Source organism: Cokeromyces recurvatus (assembly GCF_025118155.1).
Source record: "Cokeromyces recurvatus strain NRRL 2243 chromosome Unknown BX663scaffold_11, whole genome shotgun sequence".
NCBI classification, from domain to species: Eukaryota; Fungi; Mucoromycota; class Mucoromycetes; order Mucorales; family Mucoraceae; genus Cokeromyces; species Cokeromyces recurvatus.
This window is the reverse complement of record NW_026251397.1, coordinates 184,032-205,000: the sequence shown is the minus strand read 5'-3', so window position 1 is coordinate 205,000 and position 20,969 is coordinate 184,032. Positions and strand designations below refer to the sequence as shown.

The 20,969-nt window shown below is 30.9% G+C and overlaps 6 protein-coding genes across 6 annotated transcripts in view; 1 reads left to right on the top strand and 5 right to left on the bottom strand.

The window, feature by feature from the left end:
- Nucleotides 1-2,011, bottom strand: part of BX663DRAFT_560744 (major facilitator superfamily domain-containing protein) — a gene marked incomplete at its 5' end in the record, with an annotated part of 2,282 nt that extends 271 nt beyond the window's left edge. The window contains 5 exons of the mRNA XM_051531906.1: nt 1-528; nt 605-984; nt 1,169-1,465; nt 1,587-1,701; nt 1,790-2,011. The exon at nt 1-528 is cut by the window's left edge and continues 271 nt beyond it. Of these exons, the coding sequence (XP_051383180.1) occupies nt 1-528; nt 605-984; nt 1,169-1,465; nt 1,587-1,701; nt 1,790-2,011 (1,542 nt within the window). The remainder of the gene's footprint in view (nt 529-604; nt 985-1,168; nt 1,466-1,586; nt 1,702-1,789) is intronic.
- Nucleotides 2,012-2,200: 189 nt separating this feature from the next.
- Nucleotides 2,201-7,987, bottom strand: BX663DRAFT_507804 (UDP-glucose:glycoprotein glucosyltransferase-domain-containing protein). Its single transcript, XM_051527392.1, has 14 exons — nt 7,808-7,987; nt 7,076-7,707; nt 6,631-6,982; nt 6,310-6,553; nt 6,028-6,217; nt 5,890-5,966; nt 5,567-5,821; nt 5,276-5,507; nt 5,106-5,200; nt 4,667-5,038; nt 3,262-4,563; nt 2,984-3,166; nt 2,503-2,895; nt 2,201-2,433 (listed from the first exon to the last, which is right to left on the bottom strand). The coding sequence occupies exons 1-14, from the start codon at nt 7,948-7,950 to the stop codon at nt 2,245-2,247; spliced, it is 4,659 nt and encodes a 1,552-aa protein (XP_051383179.1). The 5' UTR covers nt 7,951-7,987; the 3' UTR covers nt 2,201-2,244.
- A 3,022-nt stretch (nt 7,988-11,009) lies between these two features.
- On the top strand, nt 11,010-11,577 carry BX663DRAFT_433800 (HRDC-like protein; the record flags this gene model as incomplete). The annotated part of the gene is made up of 4 exons (XM_051523019.1): nt 11,010-11,085; nt 11,169-11,271; nt 11,337-11,414; nt 11,478-11,577. 4 exons carry the CDS (start codon nt 11,010-11,012, stop codon nt 11,575-11,577), a joined length of 357 nt encoding a protein of 118 aa, XP_051383178.1.
- Nucleotides 11,578-11,860: 283 nt separating this feature from the next.
- On the bottom strand, nt 11,861-13,493 carry BX663DRAFT_434026 (uncharacterized protein; the record flags this gene model as incomplete). Its single annotated transcript, XM_051523037.1, has 2 exons — nt 11,861-13,173; nt 13,241-13,493. The coding sequence occupies 2 exons, from the start codon at nt 13,491-13,493 to the stop codon at nt 11,861-11,863; spliced, it is 1,566 nt and encodes a 521-aa protein (XP_051383177.1).
- A 506-nt stretch (nt 13,494-13,999) lies between these two features.
- BX663DRAFT_485932 (uncharacterized protein) lies at nt 14,000-15,785 on the bottom strand (the record flags this gene model as incomplete). Its single annotated transcript, XM_051524643.1, has 4 exons — nt 14,000-14,653; nt 14,744-15,124; nt 15,184-15,431; nt 15,497-15,785. The coding sequence occupies 4 exons, from the start codon at nt 15,783-15,785 to the stop codon at nt 14,000-14,002; spliced, it is 1,572 nt and encodes a 523-aa protein (XP_051383176.1).
- Nucleotides 15,786-16,420: 635 nt separating this feature from the next.
- Nucleotides 16,421-18,459, bottom strand: BX663DRAFT_507796 (acyl-CoA dehydrogenase/oxidase). The gene is made up of 4 exons (XM_051527391.1): nt 18,296-18,459; nt 17,633-18,212; nt 16,668-17,541; nt 16,421-16,590 (listed from the first exon to the last, which is right to left on the bottom strand). Exons 1-4 carry the CDS (start codon nt 18,349-18,351, stop codon nt 16,523-16,525), a joined length of 1,578 nt encoding a protein of 525 aa, XP_051383175.1. The 5' UTR covers nt 18,352-18,459; the 3' UTR covers nt 16,421-16,522.
- Nucleotides 18,460-20,969: the final 2,510 nt, after the last annotated feature.

Below are 20,969 nucleotides of genomic sequence, written 5' to 3'. Positions count from 1 at the left end.
AATACATAATAAAAATAGTCCAGCAAACAGAAAACACAACCAAAAGAATCCAATTAATTCATTTAATCTTGATAAAAATGAGGCGCCTACAAAGGATCCAATTTCAAAAACCATACTGATAAAACATAAAACAATGATCCTATATTGCCTTTGATGCACGGTAGTAAGTTTAACATTAGACTCCTCCTCCTTTATCAGTAACAATAATGAGATTGGATGAGGCTGTTGTGCAAATTGAATAATACAAAAGATGATTGAAACCCAGATACCCGCTGTCGTCATACCAGAGACAGTCAGAGCGGCTACAACGCTTTGAATATTTTGATTTGGTATGCCAACCCAAACAAAAGATGGAATAGAAATAATGAGCGATATGAGGCTGACTAATTTAGAACCAAAGCGATCACATAGCCATCCATGAATAAAACATGAGACTGAGAATGGAAGTAGAAAAGTGCTCATAATGATATTCTGGTAAATGGGATTTATAACATACATTTGATATGTTAATTTTTCCAACAAAGTTACCTAAACATAAGATTTTATATTAAATAGATATAAAGAAACTAGTCTTTTTTTTTTTTTTTTTTTTTGAATTATCTACCTTCAATGCTCCTAAAACAATAGATATGAGGATCATTTGACACATCAATGTAGCAAAGTCTTTAGAAATAAAGGATTTAAAAATAACTGAATTTGAAAGTTGCTTTTTCATATTTTTGCTATTCATTTCTTCTTCCGAGATCATAGAAGGGTCCCAGAGATTGATTGTAGACATGGAGGACATATGACTACAACATGAATCCCCTTTTTCTGTATCCTCTTTAAAATGATGTGTTTCCTCTTTATGTCGTAGTGATCCTGAATCAGGTGTTTCAGTGGCAGATGGCCTTTCAGTGATCATAAGCTGCATAAAGAAGGTTAGACTGCTCACTATTAAAGAGCTAATTAAAGAAGCTTTAAATCCTATATATTGATACAATGCTATACATATATATATATACATGTATAATTCCATTAATATTGGTTCTAAAACACACACACATATATATACATATTTATATACAAAAGTATATCGTTTTACCTCCTATGATATGTAAATGTATTAATATGAATCCTTAATTTCACAAATCAAATAAAAAAAATAAATAGATAAATTAGCTTTTACCTCCTACAGTTAAACCAAGTGCCATACCTAATGAGTAAAGCCCACCAATGAGCCCAACCATAGATCCCAATTTATGAAGTGACCATCGATCTGCTATGGATATAGAACACGTAAGCCAAATAGCCCCATTCGATAATCCTTGTAAGAAATTTATAGGAAATAATATCCAATGTTCATTGAATGCAATAATTAAAACGCCAACTATCACAATTGAGGCAAGTGAACTAAATAACAGTGACATTTTTCGTTGTTCTGCTGATTCATGATTACATAGCCATCCAAATAAGATTAAGCTGCCTGTTATATCCCACCCCCACCCAACAAAAAAAAAGAAAAAGAAAAGGGAAATGGTGGGGAAGGGATAATGTTTTTATTAAAAAAAAACAATTGATATGTTTATTTGTTGTATTCAACTTACTTAAATGACCCAAGAAATAAAATCCAGACAAGATATAGATATTAAAAGAAGAAAGTATGCCTTTAGATTCAATCAAGTACGGTACAATAAATGATATTGTCACATTCATATAAATCTATAAAAGATAAAAAAAAATCAATATATATATACATATATATATTTTTGTATCATATTCTCCCTGTTTGAAGAGCTCTTTTCGTTACATTACTAATGATACCCAAGGCTGCCGTCACAATGACATAAAAATTGGATGATCGATAATTTAACAAATGCAGTTGTTTATTTGTTATAGGTTCTTTGATTATTGTTGTAGTGGTGGCGTCTTGACGATCGTTGTAAAGCTTTATAATGTCCAAGATATTTTCATGGCTGTCATCCTGAAAACTTGATTTATGGACAATGGGTGTCACAGAAGAAAGTTTCATTCTTTGTATAAATTAAAAAAAAGGGGGGGGAGAAATAAATTATACTTTCTAAAAAAAAAATAAAAAATAAAAAATAAAAAAAAAAAATAAAAAATAAAATAAGCTTATAAATGTATGAATGAAAATAAACATTTTACATTCTTCATTATTTATTATAGTTGGTTGAATTTAAAAGATAAGCAAAATATCTTCTTTCTTTCTTTTTTTTTTTTATTATAAATAATTATTCAATATTATAATTCATCTTTTACATGCTGTCGATCGTTAAGAATAATTTGATCTCCAGTGTTTTTAGCAACCACTGTCATATCATCAGCAACTCTTTTACGTAATTTGTCAATTTCGTTATCATACATTTCCCATTCAGGGACTTGTCTACGTGCACGATCTAATTTTGGCTCCTTTGTTAATGGATTGTTACACTACACACACATAAACAAATAGTGTTAGCTACATATTTGGACTTGAATTAGTATGCATCTATCTCTTACCAAATCAATCGTTTTTGCTGTCTTCAAACTTTCGTCACTACACCAAGTTTCACACCATAACCATTCTTGTGGCAAAGAGAAAATAGGAACAATATGTTGCATGTTGTTGGGTAAATCTTGATCAAGATTAGCTAATGAATTAGGATCAGCACTAAGTTGTTGATATTGAGCACGCAAACGATCACCAGCCGCTAATTGACGGAATCGATCCAGATCAACGACATAAAGTGCACTAATATGATATGGTTTGCCTCTTAAATGTGTCTTCCAATATCCTTCAGTCCAGAATCTAAAACCATCCATTTCAGTACGATCAGAACAGAAAGGAGTATAGCCATAAGGTGCACCTTGAAGGTCCATATCTACTAATTCTTTAAGGTCAGTTCTAACAATCTTTAAGAGAGAGAGAGAAAGAAAGAAAAGAGAAAAGAAAAGGAAATGTTATTTCGGAATCAACACATATTTGTATATAAATGTATACCTGATCAGCATCGACAAAAATAACTTTATCCAAGCTCAATGGGAAAAGAACATCCAGGAATAAAATTTTATATCCCCAAATGGTACGTTGCTTTTCATGCTGGGCACGAAGCCAGGCGGGCCATTTATAAGTAACCATTTCATAATCAAAACCATATTCTTCAGCCATATAAGGTACAAAGTCCTATGAAAACATATATACATATATATTTAAGTAAATTGAATTTCATGAAATAAAGGCAATAACAACAACAACAGCAGCAGCAGCAAAGAACTTACTTTAAATTCAGGCGATAAAAAGTTTTCAATGAACCAAAATTTAACTGTACTATTAGTATGCTTCATAACAGATGCAATCATAATCGATAAGAAACGTTCATAAAGTTTTCCAGAAGCTACAGAAAATATATTGATCTCCGCTTGCTTAGGCTGAGAAACTAGATTTGTATCATCTGTATGTCCTTTCTTTCCAAATAATTTATTGGACAAGGATGACCATAATCCATTATTTTCATTGTTTTTTTTATGTTCTCCACTTTCGAGAATATCTTCAGATTCCATACCAGGGTTCTTATGAACAAGAGGCATGACTGTCAAGCCTTCAAATGAAGTTATAGCTAAAGAACTAGTATATGCAACCCCTTTTCCAGCAGCTTCCCAATTCCATTTACCCTTTGTTCCAATATCTTCAATAGTATAAATAGAAGAAGAACGTCCTTCACGCAAACCCAAATCCCAGACTCCAGGTAAGGCCTTCAATTGGAAATAACCAAGATTGGCCATAACTAAAGTATCTTTGCGGGTTTGGTTTGAGGGTGATGTGATTTCAATTTCAAGGCCGCGTGGAGGAGATCTGTTTGCAGAGTCAAGACAGTGGCCTTCTAAAAGGATATTTTCAAGTTCATATACAGCAGAGACACTATTCTCTTCTTTAAGAGAGGTTAAAAGAATGTTATCTAAATCCATATTGGCTTCTCGAACTGTAACATGCCATGCATTAGTCGTATCAACACCTAATGTATAAAGGGGTTCAACAGGTAAATCTGCAAAATAGGCTGTAGGAACGGTCTGTACACCAGTAGTAGGATCGAAATGGGGCTCATTATCAAACACGTATCGATAAAAACGCTTCAAAGGTAATTCATTCAAGCCGTTTACAGGATTAAGATACATGACTACCGCGACTCCTTCAATTTCAGCAAGCGTGTTAATGATGGGAACCCATTTCTGAGCAATCTCACTAAGCGGATCAATTACCATGCCAATTTCTAAAAAGGAGTTATCAAGATCACCAATAACAATACGTGTATACTTTGTGCCAGGAATATTTTGATAAATTCTGTTGCGATTATCTGGCTCACTGTTTTCAATCAAACTTTTAGGTGTATTCATTTTATCTGACTCAATAATATAAGAAAGTTTGGCCAACATATCAGCATTAGAATGCTCTACAGATATAGTGTAGTTTGCTTCCGATATAGCTTCTTCAATAGGTGAAATTCTTTTGGAATACTCGAAACTGTAAAGTGTTTCGAAATTTTCTTTTGTAAATTCAGTATCTTCGGAAAAGGGACCAACAACCTAATTGTTTATATTAAAAAAAAAAAGAAAAGAAAATTAGACTACAAATTATATCTTTCACACACACACATATATATAAATATATGTATATGTATATATTTACTCTTCCATTAATAATAACACCAAAAAAGGATTTTTCAATACCATCTTTCTCAAATGCTTCAGCAAGAGTTATCCATTTTTTAGATTGTTCACTTGAAACCATTTCAATAATGGGAGAACCAGGAATAATAGCTTCAATAGAAGATTTATCTTTAAAAGATTGATTTGGTATATAGTTTTCGATAGCTCGAGAAAGAAGCTCTTTTAAATAGGAAATACTAACATCCGCATTATTGAAAATTATTTTTCCAAGTAAATCTGAAAATTTGGGTTCTTTATGTTCGTCAACTACAGGAATAGTAACTTCAGCATCCATTTTAGATTGATTAGCAGAGGTATGAGCCAATGCAACTCTAACATTGGGATTATTTTCCTATAAACATAAATAAATAGATAAACGTTAGCAAATTAACAATATATGCATATATTTAATAACATACTGCAAAATTAATCGCCTCAAATGCAAGTTTCTGGCCAAAAATGGTATTTAAATCAGCTAATACCCAAATATTAGCTTTAGGCACAATTTGTTCATCTATAGTATAAGTGTAAAAAAGGATTTAGTCTTTTTGATTCCTATTAATGAATATGTGAATATTTATATATTTACCGGCTTGGAAATATTTTAATTCATTTATTTTTTCAACATGATTAAAGTCTTGTATACGAAGAGGATGTGAGCTAGATGGTGCAATGTATTCATTACGAGTGCGACGAACAGTAGGGAGAGACATGGAAAATTCATAGAAATCGAGATCATTAGTAAGATCTCCTGTGAAAACCATTCCTTTAATAGTTCGACTAACTTCCATCAAAGAGGGCACTAAGACTTGTGTCCATATCTACAATTCAAAATTATATTAATAAAAAAAACACCTTAAGATGTCAAAAAAAAACATACTTTTTCTTCATTATGCTCAAGAAGCTTTCCGTTCATAAACATAATCCCATTTTCTGGCCCCACATGACTGATACCTAAACGTTTTAAAAATGCATGACTAGATTGAATAAACATATCTTGAGTTTTTATAGCTTCCTCAAAAGGTTTTCTAGCACCAGATTTAGGTTTTGCCATAGTGGATATTTTTGTGAAACTAGCTTCAATATCCTCTAGATCAGGCTGTCTCTTTCCATTAGCATAAATGCCTTCCATAACCTATTATTGTATATAATAAAATATAAGAGAAAAAGAAAACATATCAAAGGAACGATGATAATATTTACATCCGTTAAAAACTTCATGCCGTAACTTTTCCCAAATTCCTCATTCATATAATGCAATGCTTGAGCCATAATAGTTGCTATGAAAAAAAAAAACAAATCAATCAATCGGATACTTAACATAATGGATATTATACCTACATGTACTACCATCTTTCTTTATAATTGGAACAATACCGAACCTTATAGGAACAGATCGCTTGACCATAGCATAGAGTTCATTAACAATTCGAGAAAGAGACTCAACTTGAGCCAAGTCTTCTACCATAAGTAGATTGAATACATTCTTTCTCACTTGATGCAACTGTCCGGGATAAATAGGTCTAGTATACTAGTATGTATATATATTAAGAAAGAAAAATTTGAAAGAAACAGTTAGCCATATATACATCTAAACAAACTGATAAAGGGTAAACAATTTACTTCGGTCACATCAGAAGCCCAGTCTCTATATCTTTTATCTTTTTCTAAATCATTCCACCAAATTATAAATGGGTCTTCAGGCGTATCACGAACATCATAAATTTCACTATTCACTTGCTCTCCAAAACCATTGGCGCTAGACAATGATGGATTAGAGATAATACTAATTGCTTGTTTAGAAGTAAATCCAAGATTTTTAAATGTTTGCATCAGCTTATATTCAGAACGTAATGCACGAACAAGGCTAAAAAAGAAAAAAAAAAGGATAAATATGTTTAAATATTTACGAATATTAAATAAGAATATATAACTTTTACTTACAAGAAAGGATCCAGTTGACTATATTCAAGACCTCTTCCATTTAACCAAACTGCATTCATGCCAGCTCGAAGAACTTCAAGTTGATTGTCCAAAAGCTCTTTCTCAAATTGAGTATCTAACTCTATATCACTAATGCTTTTGGCATATTTAGGAAAATCTTGAATTAGTTGATTTAATGTTTCAAGGGGTTTTGAAGACTTTGCAACAAATTGGGCAGCCTTAAAACCGAGTTTATGAATCTCACTAGGTGTTAAAGGGCTGATAGTAGCTTTTTGAGTTGTATGAAATAAGGATTGTTCGAATTTTTTGCCCATATTTAAGACTTTATTCTTGATAGTATCTTTAGACGCTTCTAATGTTTGAATATGTATATATATATATACATATATAATTAGGATGTTTCTATTTTAGAAAAAAAAAAAACTCCCTTTCCCCATTTACTTACTTTCAGAAGATCTATCATCAATTACTAGATAATCCGTCTTTTTTAAAGCCATTTCGACACCATAGCCTGACAGATATAAAGGTGAAAAAATAGATGATTTTGGAGGTCTATAACGGATAATATAAGAAAATCCCTGTTCCTTGGCTGCTGTCGTTAAGAAGCTGTGAAATTCAGCGAACAAGTTAGAAAATCGGTCTGTATACAATATCAAAATTGGTTTAGAATGTGTTGTGACACCAGTGGGGTTGAAAACATGATCAAAAGGTAAAACATCCAACGATTCAATGGTATTCTGTTGCAAATCATTAAAGCGATTAATAAATTGATGAACATTACATATCTGACTGTTTTTAAATTGAATCCACACATTACAGTCGTCATCATATTTAGACAGTGTTGGTATTACACTTTCACGATAATATTGATTATAGGCTTCTATACGAGGAGCTGATTCGTGTACAGCTAATGAAAGTTTAAAAAAGTTAGTTTCTTCAATGCCCATTGAAGAAATCACTTCAAGAGCTTCATTATATAACTGTTGAGGGGTCAACGTTGATGACTTTTCTTCAAGTGCAATGAAGTCCTGAATAAAGTTAAAATAAGCTGTTTCATTATAGGTGGCTATAGTTTCACTATATATATATGTGTGTATGTATATATTATACGCAACCAAAATAAAGAAATAGTGTTAAATAGTTAACTATAAAGTAACAAAAACAATTGAAAACTTACGCGATTTCAACTATAAAATTAGGAGATGACCAAGGCGCGACCAATGTCAAGTCAACAGTAGGTGATTCAGCACTAGTTTCAAGTGAGACTAAACCTATGGTGACTAAACCAATTAGGATTTTTATTATCCTAGGCTTTGCCATGTTCTAAGTACAATTAGTCAAAATATAAAAAAAAAAAAAAAAATAAAATAAAATAATCGTAAACATATCACAAATTGGAGGCATAATACAATATTTCTATTTTAAATTCAGACGATGTTAGTTTTTTCTTTTGGGCGAATCAAAATTAATTTTCAAAAAATCCAACTTACCTTTTTTGGATAAAGAAGAAGCAAAGATAAAAAAAATTAGTTTCAGACAAATGAGAGGTTAATGTACAGACTTTTTAACCTGAAATATAATAAAGGGCTCTGCCCACTGCTGCAGTGTTTAGATATTCAGCTCATCCATCTAATAGCACATGTGTCTGTACACCAGAAGCTGTAATGAGGTAACATTTTCTTTTTTAAAAGTTTTAATGCTGCTGTCTGTTACTTTTGGCTATTAGTTGTTGATGGATGAAGAAAGGGGTTTGTATACGTCCAGGTTGAAATATTACATTAGTATGATCACTACTATTGCCAAGAAGAAGTTTTGTGGTATCGTAATTAGCTCATTACATAGTACATATACTTTTCTTCTACTCAAAAACTCATGCTACTTTAAACCATTTATTGAGCTTGCCCAGAGAGAGAAAAAAAAAAACAGTATTGTATTTAAGATAGTGTATCACGTCCCAATTTTGGTTCATATAAATGATGAGCTGTTTTCAAAATAGCAATGGTGATTTATAATATACATAGTCATTGACTTGTCACCTTTTCATTATCAAATGGAAAGAGTGTACGTTTAATATCTCTGTAATATTCATGTAAAACAGACAAAAGAACTAATGAGATACGACTATCAGAATATTTAATGTCTCTAAAAGAAAGACCAAGAACTATCTACATTACTGCAAAATAATACATTCTATTTGTATTAAAATCAATTGCATGAAAACTGGTCTGATAATCTGTAAGAAGTTTATCGTGTTTGCTCAGATAACGTGCCACTTACTCAAGGGTCTCTCTGATTCAATTCGATTGATTGTGCAACAATTATTAACTCGTTAGCACTTTTGTATATGGAAGTATTGTTATTTTTCAAGATATACTGTCAGCGAAGGATCTCTATTTATGCGCTTTTGATTGTTTGATGTTAAGATATGAGAACAATTACATGGTGTTGTTTCATTAAATGAAAATATAGCCTTTAGCATCTAACATTCTTTAATCTCAAGCCAGGAAATACCGACTAAACGCGTACTATTACCTGTTTGTGGACACTCAGGCCCTTCGTGTATATACATAGTAGCAGTGGTAAGGAAATAACTCTTGACATTATTTTATATATGATATTAACTATTCAGCATTTCAAATAAGTATACTTTCATACATCTTCTCTTCAATACATACTTAAAAGAAAAGAAAAAAAGAAGAAAAAAACCATCAATCACAATATATTATCAATTTTATCACCTGTGATCAGGTATTATACATCATCATTATCTCTCTCTCTCTCTTTTTTTTTTTTTTTTTTTTTTTTTTTTTTTTTTTTTGCAATATACCTATAAAATAAATGTTTTGAGAAAGAATTGGTGAAATCCTAAAAGGGGCTTGGAATCGAAGAAAAGAGATAGAAGAAGAACAAGATAAAACTTATAGGCGATATTATACGTGTATACTTGCAAAAATTAATACATTTTATATCATCTTGTTTAGCTGAAGTCAGATGCAAGGACTGCAGCAAACCTGGATATCACGCAAAAAGAAGTAGTCAATGCAAATATTTTGCATCAATGTCATCACATGGTAAATACATATTTGTTTATATACATGACATAGAAAATATAACAGCAATACCTAATATCTACGTACATAACATAGTTAGTACAAAGCATAAAAGAAGTACGGAATATGAAAGAATTGAGTCAAAAAAGCAGAAACAATGTAGTAATGAGGTTCAACAAGTAGTGAGTGGAACTAGTATACTCAAGTTGCCGCCAAGATGGTCATAAAAGCTCAAGATCAAAAGAATGTCCAAATTACAAGTTCACTAAACAAGAAGACTCTTGGGAATTAATACCAACATAACAAGAAAGATAAAACTGGACACAATACTAAGGCTGCCATTTATGTAACAAAATGTCTTTCACTGAAGTGTATATCTGGGTTGAATAGTGTTTTCACTTGCCAAAGTTGTGAAATGATTATGACAATGCGATACCAATGCTTCGAAGAATGTTTTCAAGATTTCAAAAGAAATCATCAGTGACCATGATCGTCCACAAGCATTTTTGAAAAAAAAGGAAATAACGTTTTTATTTTTATTACATCGTCGTATCGAACACTGTTCTCCTTCTAAAGGAATTAAGATTTTTTACAGGTAAAAAGTCTGAACATTAACTTTTCATTCGTCTGTAAGTGCCTCTTTTTTTTTTCTGTTTTCGTTTCTTCTTCATCCAAAAAAAAAAAAAAAAAAGGATAAGCTAAGCATCTGAACATTGATTTTGTTTCGGCCAAAGAAAAAACATACATCGTTCGACTTTAAAGTAGAAATACTGTACAGACCACGTCAAAATATATTATATATCTCTGCTTCTTATATCTCCTATTATAGTCGGTAAAGAGTAGATCTACTCTTGTACATCAAAACTAAATCTATAAATAATTCTAATTTTGTATAGTTGTAATAATAAAAGGATGATTTATAACAAAGGCCTTAAAGTAGTTCCAATATGTGAAGTAACTAATTAAAATATATGTTTATCAAGTGTATAGGCACATCCGTCGTAATATTACGAAAAAAAAAAAACTTCATTATCATAGCTAAGGACGTCAATAATAAAATAGATGAAGAAAAAAGCTTATTTTTTTTATAAAATAAACTTACTATTTATTGTACTCTTAAAGCAGAAAACTATATTGGGAGATGCTAATTATTTCAGTCAAAATGCATAATTGCACTGTAGTAAAGAAAAAATCTGCAATTTAATTTTTAAAAAATAATTTAATTCAATTCAGGAAATAGTTTTTCTAAAAACCGCAATTTAACATTGTAGCCGCTGTCTTTTATTCTATCCTTTTTTTCTTTTTCTTCTACTTGATTAATAACAATAAATGGCAGGCAAGAAGAGACATATAATTCGTGGTGGGCCTGATCAAGAAGATGCTTCTACTTTAAAATTAGGTGAAGGTATTTTTCTTCTTTTTTTTTTTTTAGAAAAAAAAATAAAAAATCAATCAAGATTTAATTCATTTAAAAACAAAAACGTTTAGAATTTTCCACGGCACAATGTTTATATATATCTGAAGTAAGAATTATTTTAGAAGCTCAAGAAGACTCTAAAGAAAACGGAACAGATACTAGACCTAGAACAAAGTAAAATGCTTACATTGAATTTTATTTTGATCAAAAAAAAAAAATTTACATTATTTTTGTATTAGTGTCATGTCAAAGACAGTAGACTATGTACGCACTTTTAGTAAATTTAACAACATAGAAGCAGTCCGTGAAGTTAGACAGTAAAACTTAATCTATTGATTTATATATAAATTATATATTGATCTATATTTTAAAATGATTAGAGTTCTTGCAAAAGATAATATGTCACAATACGAAGTAGCACAACTTGCTAATTTATGTTGTGAAGATGCAGAAGAAGCGAAAGCGCTTGTTCCTAGGTAAAATGTGTACATTTATACACATGTAAATATAAATCATCTAATTGCATATTTCAATAGTCTGGAGAATAAAGTTGAAATGCCTGAACTTCAAGAAATGTTAAATCAAATGATGACGATCAAAAAATTCCAAGGCTAGAGTTTGTGCATTTCATTATTATATTATATATTATTTGTTATTCGTTATATATATATCTGTATGTATAAAAAAAAAAAAACTAGTAAAATAGACTAAATGATGCTATACAATGAAAAAGAAAAAAAAATGCACTAATTGAAATACTTCATCAATCATCCAATTGGTCGTCAGTTTCCCATAATAAATCTTCTTCTTCATTCTCTTCTATTTTCACCTGTTCAACGTCTTTATTCTTAAATTTGACTGGATTTAGCGTAATGTTCTTATCCTTATTTCTGTTATTATCAACATTTTCTATAGCAGATACAGAGGTAGCGTAGATATGCTTGATATCATCTGAATTTAAGCTTTTTTCCCAAACATAAATATCACGAAAATGAGCCTCCAAGTTTACAGAATTATCCCAAGGATTTTGATATTTATCATTTAGAGGTTCAATCGATCCAAACCAAATACCACGTACAATGGTATTAATAGATTCTGGGAGATACCAATTGGTACTACTTATAGCAACATAACCATCCATATAAAGTACAATGGTTGGCTGCTCTTTCTTGTGTGCTATTTCTGTATCTTCTATTACAAGCACATAATGATGATACTTATTATCATCAATAGGATAGGGTGAAGGCCTCAACTTTAACTCCTCAATTTGTTCCCATTTCGGTCCATTTGTTCTATGAATCGTCTTAATTTGAACAGAAAGGGCACCATTTTCAAGTAAATAAGTTTCAATACAAATTCTACCATTATAAGTCTGGATAACCATTGCCATTTGACCATTTGATTTTTCACCTGCTGTTTTCTTCATCCACCAACTTACAGTAAGAGATTTAGCTGATGTTTCTGTAGGTACAGTTAAGAAAATATAACTTGCTTCTCCTGACAGATAAACACCTCCTTCCTCATTATAGTGTCCATTTCTGATTAGACCTGTTAAATCATTACCTGAATCATCTTTAGCAGGCATAGGATTATAGATAGATACTGGCTTTTCGTTTAGTCCCCAATGCCCTATAAGGTAATCAGAACGTTCCGTGTGTGATAAGATACGGCAAGAGTTGGGTCGAGGATCTGGTTTCCCATCCAACAAAAATGGTCTTAATTGACAATAAAGACTGTTATCTATTTCCATAATGACTTGCTCATTTATATCTTTCATCAAGTTTTTATTTGCAGCAGATTCCCAAATATGAGTTCCAAGATTACCAGAGAAATCATAACTCTTTTCCAAATATAATGTTCGTAAACCATGACTATCCCATAATGGCCAAAAGAATGCAGTATGATTCAAAACCGTAATTTCTTCAGGGAAAAAGGGTGCTAATTTACCAGGTAAAATAACTGAATGGTAATTCCAATTTGTATTATCAAATGAAGCATATGTTGCATACCAACGTTGAATAAAGCGTGAATGAGGTTTAGCCATTATCATAGCGTTACATAACCCAACTGAACCATCTATAAATAAATAAATAAATAAATTAGACAAGAAATAATGGGGGGGGTCTTATTAAGAATATCTTACCAATTCCTTCTTGAGCCATAATAAATTCACGATCAAGCAAATGATCTAAAGGTTTTAAAGAGATTAAATCAAGATCAAGATAGATGCCGCCAATTTCCTCTAAAACTTGCAATCGAATAACATCAGCTTTATGTGCATAGTGGGTTACTGGCCTATCAAACACTTTATCAATTAAAGGGACTTGATTCAAAGTTAACATTGGACGGGCTCTTTCAAAGTTTTCGCCTACAGGTAAATAATGATAATGGAACATGATCTTATCAGGTTTCAAGACATCATGAGCTGATTTAATAGCAATATAATGAATAAGTTCAAGTGTTGGTTGAGGATCTCTTAAACCGTAAATAAAATGTACGATTTTAGGAATCGTGGTACCCACTGTTGTCAGTTTTGCTTTGCGAGCAATTGTAAGTTCTTCAAAGTTTTTATCAGTGTTTAAATTTGGAGAATTAAGTTGAACTTCAAAGAGATCCCGATTAGAGTCATGTAAATGGCTATTCATGTCAAATGCGTTTAATGTTGTTGTTGTTGATAGATTATTACGACGTTGTTTTCCAAAAATGAATAAAATGAATAAAATGATGAAAACTATAAATGCCACTCTCAAAACCCATTTCTGTTTTTTCCTCGAAGGTAAACGTTTTGTATATTTATAACTCGGCAGTTTGTCTGGAGAAGAACGTCTTTTATTAAACATGAATAGAGAGAAATAAATTAAATTAAATTAAAAAAAGAAAAAAAAAAAAATTGAGAATAAAATTAAGCTAAATGAGGAAAATCATGTATAATTTGTAAAATTGTATTTCCAGCTAATCCATTTGCCCAGCTAAACCAAGGCCTTGTAAATGAACTTGGTTTGCTTGCATTAAATGATTCACACATTAAGTTTGTACCTGTCATAAATGCTATTCTTTTCAAAGTGTCAATCAATTCTACTACTTCTTTCTCTGATGTAGATGTTTGTATCTGCATTAATAAACTCATTGGCCATATCATATCTTGTCCTGTATGTGGACCACCAATACCCTTCGTAAAGCTTCCATCAAAATACCATGGATTCCATTTTGATAGTACAAAAGATCGCGTATTTTGATAAATCATATCATTTTTATCAATAAAACCAAGAATAGGTAAACTCAATAATGAAGGTGTATTTGCGTCATCCATCATCAATTGTGATCCATAACCATCTACTTCATAAGCAAATACTTGACCAAATACTGGATGTGTAACAATAGCATGTTCATAAATAGCTTGTCGTACCATTTCTCCTAATTCTCTGGAATGAACTCCAATTTGATTATGTAATTTAACCAATTCTGCATCATCATCATTATTATTTTCTAGTAAATAAGTTTCAATATGTTGGCCAAGTTTAATCAGTTGAACTGAAAGTTGAGCATTAGAAGGTATCTAAATAAAGATTTTATAAGCAATAAATAAATAAATAAATAAATAAATAAATATAAAGCTCGACTTTTTAGTGCATTATATATACATTACTAAGTATGGAAATGTAGTTGAATCATCACTTGGCCTAAAAGCACTTCTAATTAGACCACATTTTTTTGTAATGCCGCCAATACCATATTCCCCTAATGTTTCAGTAGGTCTGTCCGTCATTCTTCTAAATCTATAACCATCATTTAGAGAAACAGGCTCTGGTGAACTAGTAGTAGATTGAGTTTTATAAAATGGTGACTTATTCCATTTCAGTAATTGACGTGCTGGCCATGTGTCTTGCATTTGATCTTCTAATACTTGAAATATACGTGGCACTGCATTTAGCCAGTCATTAGATTGAAGTACTCGTTTAATATCACCTGTTGCTTCTATATAGTCATTCGTTAATTGAAAGAAATGACCTATCGAATCCAATTCATACTATTTTTTATACCCATCATGTTAATACATAGTTTATATATGATTATTGCTCTTCTTACCTTTGATTCCCAGACAATTTTTGGGTCATAAGGAGGTATAACATGATCTGAGGTAGAACCTTTTTTATCCTGCTTTTTATTAGGCGCATACCATGGTCTCAAAAAGGCATTTGCATATGGATCATAATTTAAAAAACTTGCCTGAACTTGAAGAACTCCAAAAATAAGATCTCTTAGCTGTTCATCTTTTATAAATCGTAAATAAGGAGTGATTTGGTTAGTTGAATCTCGAATCCACATGGCTGGAACTATAATGTATAACAGTTATAAGATTATTAAATTTCTATCAACCTATTTTTATTTAGTACATTACTGTCTCCTGTAATAAGAAAAGTACGAGGATCTTGATGATTCTCATTAAACCATTCAACAGTTGTATCTAAAGTATTTGGTAAACAGTTTTGCAACAAAGTGTATAAATCTTTATCTTTCATAGTTGTTTCAAATGACTTTAAATAATCTTCCAAGACTTGACTTGTAAACTTTTTATCTTTAGGCCGAACAAGTTTCAAACCATATTGTGGCGGATTATACGGAGGATAACTATTTGTATCGTTTCGTTGAGGAGGAGAAGGGTAGATTTTAGAATTATTAAAGGGCATAAAATGATAAATCATTAATAAATTAACTAAAACAATAAAGAAAATCAATAAAGAAATAGGAAGTCTTTTTTGTAGTGACATCTTTTATGTTTAAGAAAGAAAGAAAGAAAGAAAGAAAGAAAGAAAGGCTTTGTGATTAAATGAAGGTACAAATTTTGCACATTTATGCATCAAATCAACCCGGTTCGGATTACAGAAGATAGTGTGTGAGCCCTTCCCCCCTTTTTTTTTGGAAAAAAAATATGCTTTTTGTTTGGAATTAATTGATCTATTTAGCTGATTAAATAAAAAATCGTATAAAGGCCTTTTTTTTTTTTCTTTTAGAAGGGGGAGTAAGCATTGTCTTTGACATGTATAAATATTGGATATAATTTTATGCTAATTAAGACAAAAAAAAGCCCCCCCAATTTCACATTTCTGCTGGGAAGAAGAATAAATGATGGATTTAAAGACATAAGATCCCATATTATTTTAACTAGAAATAGATTTGAGCTTGTAAAAGATCATTAAGTTTTTAATATTAAGTCAAAGTAAACGTAATTTTTATAACAGTTGAATTGAATGAAAGTAAATAAATATCTATTTTTGACTTGGGCTGTATTATATTCGTCAGAAAGAAATCTTTGTAGATAGAATGAAAGAAAGAAAAAAAAAACGACTTTATTATAGATAATTAAGTTTTATAATAAGTGAAAGTTATTGCACTTGTAAATAAATAATCAACATACATCTATATTCTACATCTTTGCACCCATAAAAGCACCCACCTTTACTGCCTGACGAACACCAAGATCCAACATAATTTCTATATGTGTATAAATAGAAAAAAAAAGACGGGTCAACTACTTTGTATTTTAATCTTTATATATCATATACACATACCTTCAGAGCCACCAGGAATAGCAAAGGCACGTACTTCACGATACAAACGCTCTACTTTTTCACCTTGTCCTCCACGAGTATAAGCTAAACCACCAAAGATTTGGGCTGCTTCACGAGCACAGTATTCAAACGTTTGTGTACTTTGAGCTTTACAAAGTGCAATGGGACCACCTAAACGAATTGCTTGGATTTCAATAGGTATATGCATAGATTGATAAGCTAAGGATTCCATCCAGGCATGAGTAGACTCCACTTGCCTAATCATGTGGGCAAGTTTATTACGAATGACTGGATGATCTACTAATCGTTTACCAAATGTCTTGCGCTTATGAGCATATTTTAATGATTCCTCTACACAGACACGAGCAAACCGATTTGCTTGAATAACAATACCCATACGTTCTGAATTGAAGTTTTGCATGATATATTTAAAACCCTTATTTTCTTTACCAATCAAATTCTCCTTGGGCACTTTGACATCTTCAAGTGTAATATAAGCTGTGCCTGAAGGCCAGACTCCGGAACAATTCATTTGTCGTGTTGTAATACCAGGCATATTACGTTCTAAAAGTAAAAAGGAAATACCATTGAAACCTGGCTCACCAGTACGAACAGCTACAGTAAAATAATCGGCAAAGGTACCATTCGTAATCCATTTCTTTTCACCATTTACAACATAATGATCACCCATATCTTTGGCTTCTGTTTGAAGACCAGCAACATCAGAACCACCTGATGGTTCTGTAATAGCTAAACAAATAGTTTTTGTACCTGCTAAACAATCCTTAACGACTTTATCTTTCAAATATTTGGAACCAAAATGAATAACAGGTGGAAGACCTATACCAAGACCACCAATAAGCCCCCAAGTGACCTATATATATATATGTGTATATATTTAATAATTATTATTATTAATATATTTGTATATAAATATATGGTATTAATTCTATTTTTTTACATACACCACCAGAAGCACAACGAGATAATTCATCAGTAACAATAATATGATGGAAAGCATCAAAATTTTCTGGCTTTACACCACCAGGTAAGTCGTAAGGAATATATTCAGGATCAACATGACCAACAGCAGAAGCAAGTATACCAGCTTTGGCTGCCTTTACATAGATTTCACGAGGCATTGCCTTGGCTTCATCCCATTCATGAGTAAAAGGCATAATTTCTCGTTCAACAAACTCACGAGTCGCTTTTCGAACAGCTCTATGAGAATCATTATAATAAGGACTAAACCAATCTTGATACCACATTGGATCACCAAATGGAACCATATCACCATAGACTTCTCCAACTTGAAGAGGATTTTGATCAACTACATCATCTGTTTCAACAGGATCACTGTCTGCATTTCCAACTTCACCGATTAAATATTTAGAGGCAATCTTTGTTAATACAGTAGGACTGTGAAAGGCATCAAATTGTTTTGAAGCATCTGTACCGGCTGCTTTCAAAAGGACTTTTTTGCCTCCTGGATGGTCATCTAAAAATTTGGAAATATCATATATTTTATCATGAATAATAATCCAGCTTTTTTTTTTAAAAAAAATATATAATAAAATGTGTAAATAATTTGAAGTATCAAAAGAGAATAGACTGTATTTATATTTTACCAGTCATCATTTTGTTTATGTTTTGCAACTTCTTCAATAGTGAATTTCTTTGACATTGTAAGAGTGAAAGGAAAGGTAAGAAATAAAAGGGGTGCACAATGAAAAAAAAAAAAAGAACTAATATTTATATTCACTGTGATAAATGATGAGTACTTCACATGAATATTTTTAAAATAAATGTATTGTAGGACAAAATAGTTGATGATGGTATATATTTATACCTAATCCAGTATATTATATTCTAACATGTGAAATTATATCCATATTCCCCACAGTGTTTGTACTACAAATAATCGATGTGTTTGCCTATTCTGAGGAAAATGAACTTATTCTATTTAAATCGTGTGATCGTTTGTTGTCTAAGTATACAGTCTAATTACATAATATTACTATACAACAAGTAATCAGAATCATGTGTTTGTATTAAAAGGCTTAATTATGTATTTTATCATATACATGAGAATACATAAACATTCTGATTATGATTTGTTCATCAAAGTTTTTTTTTAAGCTCTATTTACCAATAAACTACTAATATTCCTATTATTTACTTTACCATATTAGTATTTGCGTAGCTTACAAATAAACTTCATCCTATAATTTATTAATTTCTTGTTTGACTATTGTTTTATGTTTGCTATGTTTTTTTTTCCTGTTGAGATTTCAATGATCCAGTAATAATACATACACAAACAACGCATATTTTCAGTGCATATAGATATTAAGAATAAGGATAAAATATTTATTACACTTCACTCATTGTGCTGGGAAAAGAAAATATATTTGAACAAATTAAGATGTCTTTTAAAAAGAGCTTTTATATCATTTAAGCTAGTTAAATAATAGAATGCCTGTTGTGTATATAATGATGCATTTCATAATATCTTATAATATACAGATCAGAGTTATAAAGGACTCGAATGATATTTATAGTTATTAGTAGTACACTTTATGCATACAATATTATTTGATTTCAGTTTATATAAGACATTCTTGTAATGAGAAAAATAATAATATTAAAATAAATACTAACGTTACGAGATAATGATAAGCCAAACAATAGTGTGAAGAGCTATTAATGATAAAGACATATATGAATTATAGACTGTACCTATTAGTTATACATACACATCATTGTTATAATGTTATCTAATATACTAATTTATAAATACAATCATATACTATCTATACACTATACACTATACACTATACACTATATTGATATTCATTCAAGTAGTACATTAAGGAATAAATATATACATCAAAAGCATCTTCCCTATATCATTCACAAGTATGAACAAACGAGATCTCATTATTTGGTTTCAAGAAAAATAACCGAACCGGCTAGATCGAGCACGAATACGAATAATTTGATATTTATTAGAGTGAGTTAACTGAGATTAACTCTCAATCAGGGCAAAGGCCAGAGAGCTCAAATAAAATAACTTTAATCATCTTATGGGAAATATTCTTCTTTCAAGATATCTTCATTCTGTTCCCAAAAGATATAAATAAGGATCCATTTTGCACTCATTTTATAATTCAATTTTATAATTCAATTTTAATTCAATTTTTTAATTTTATTCAATCTATAATAAAAGTTTTATACAAAGTTTTCGCAGATTTATCCTGTTTTTTTTATCCTCACCTTATCAACAGCTTGTTCCTCTGTATAGTAGTTGTTAATAAAAAAAAACACAGTAAGGTGCTAATTACATCAAAGTTGCCTAGATTAGTTTGTTATCAATGAAAATATAAGATAACAAAAAAAATAATAATAAAGCTATAACATAATTAGTGAGGGTAAGGAGAGGGGAGCCGAACAAAGTATTACTAACTAGGTTATGACAGTAGTAACGACGAGTTTTTATGGTACAAAAGGTAAATAAATTCGTAAAGGATTGTACAAATAGCTAACTAACAGATAAACTAAGGAAAAATATTGATATATGTACGAGGTTAGCGTATAGTAAGCTTATTCAATAGAAAGGAAAGAGGATCCTCAATGATTTCAGGCGCTTGAAGTTAATAATGCATCTAAAGGCAGTGCAGTAGATGACTTGCTGCTTTATCAAAAGTTACGTAGAATGTTTATGAACATAAGCTGAACAATCTTTAGATAATTATATACAGCGTTAATGAATGCATTGATTACGTTCAACAGAGGACATCGGGATCCAAAGTATAGAACTCCATCTATTAGGAGTCTTTCTATGCTAATGTAAATTTTATTAACGGTAAGATCTAATTTGTTATTTAATCTTTTTGGGTGTTAAGGAATGCAATCCAGTATAATATTTTATTTTCCAGATTAGTTGATAACAGTCTTGATCATTGAGATCTAGTTATAGATTCTTGTAGAAGCTGTGATAATTCAAATAAAAGAGCGTCTATAGATAAAGTTGAGGAATATAATAAAAAATCGAGATTATAGAATATATAGTCCCTCATATATGCATAGGGGATTCAACCATACGTAGTATCATGACTTTAACAGCGGACATTCTTGAACTGCCAAATATATATTTCTAATATACTTGGTCTGTATATTTTTAATGGAAACACTGTATTAGGTCTAAGATGTCAGTTCATTCGAGAATACGATGGTCTTGTGTCTATATCATACTACAAGAACTTGATTACTTTCAACATAATAAGCTAATTCCCTCTCTCT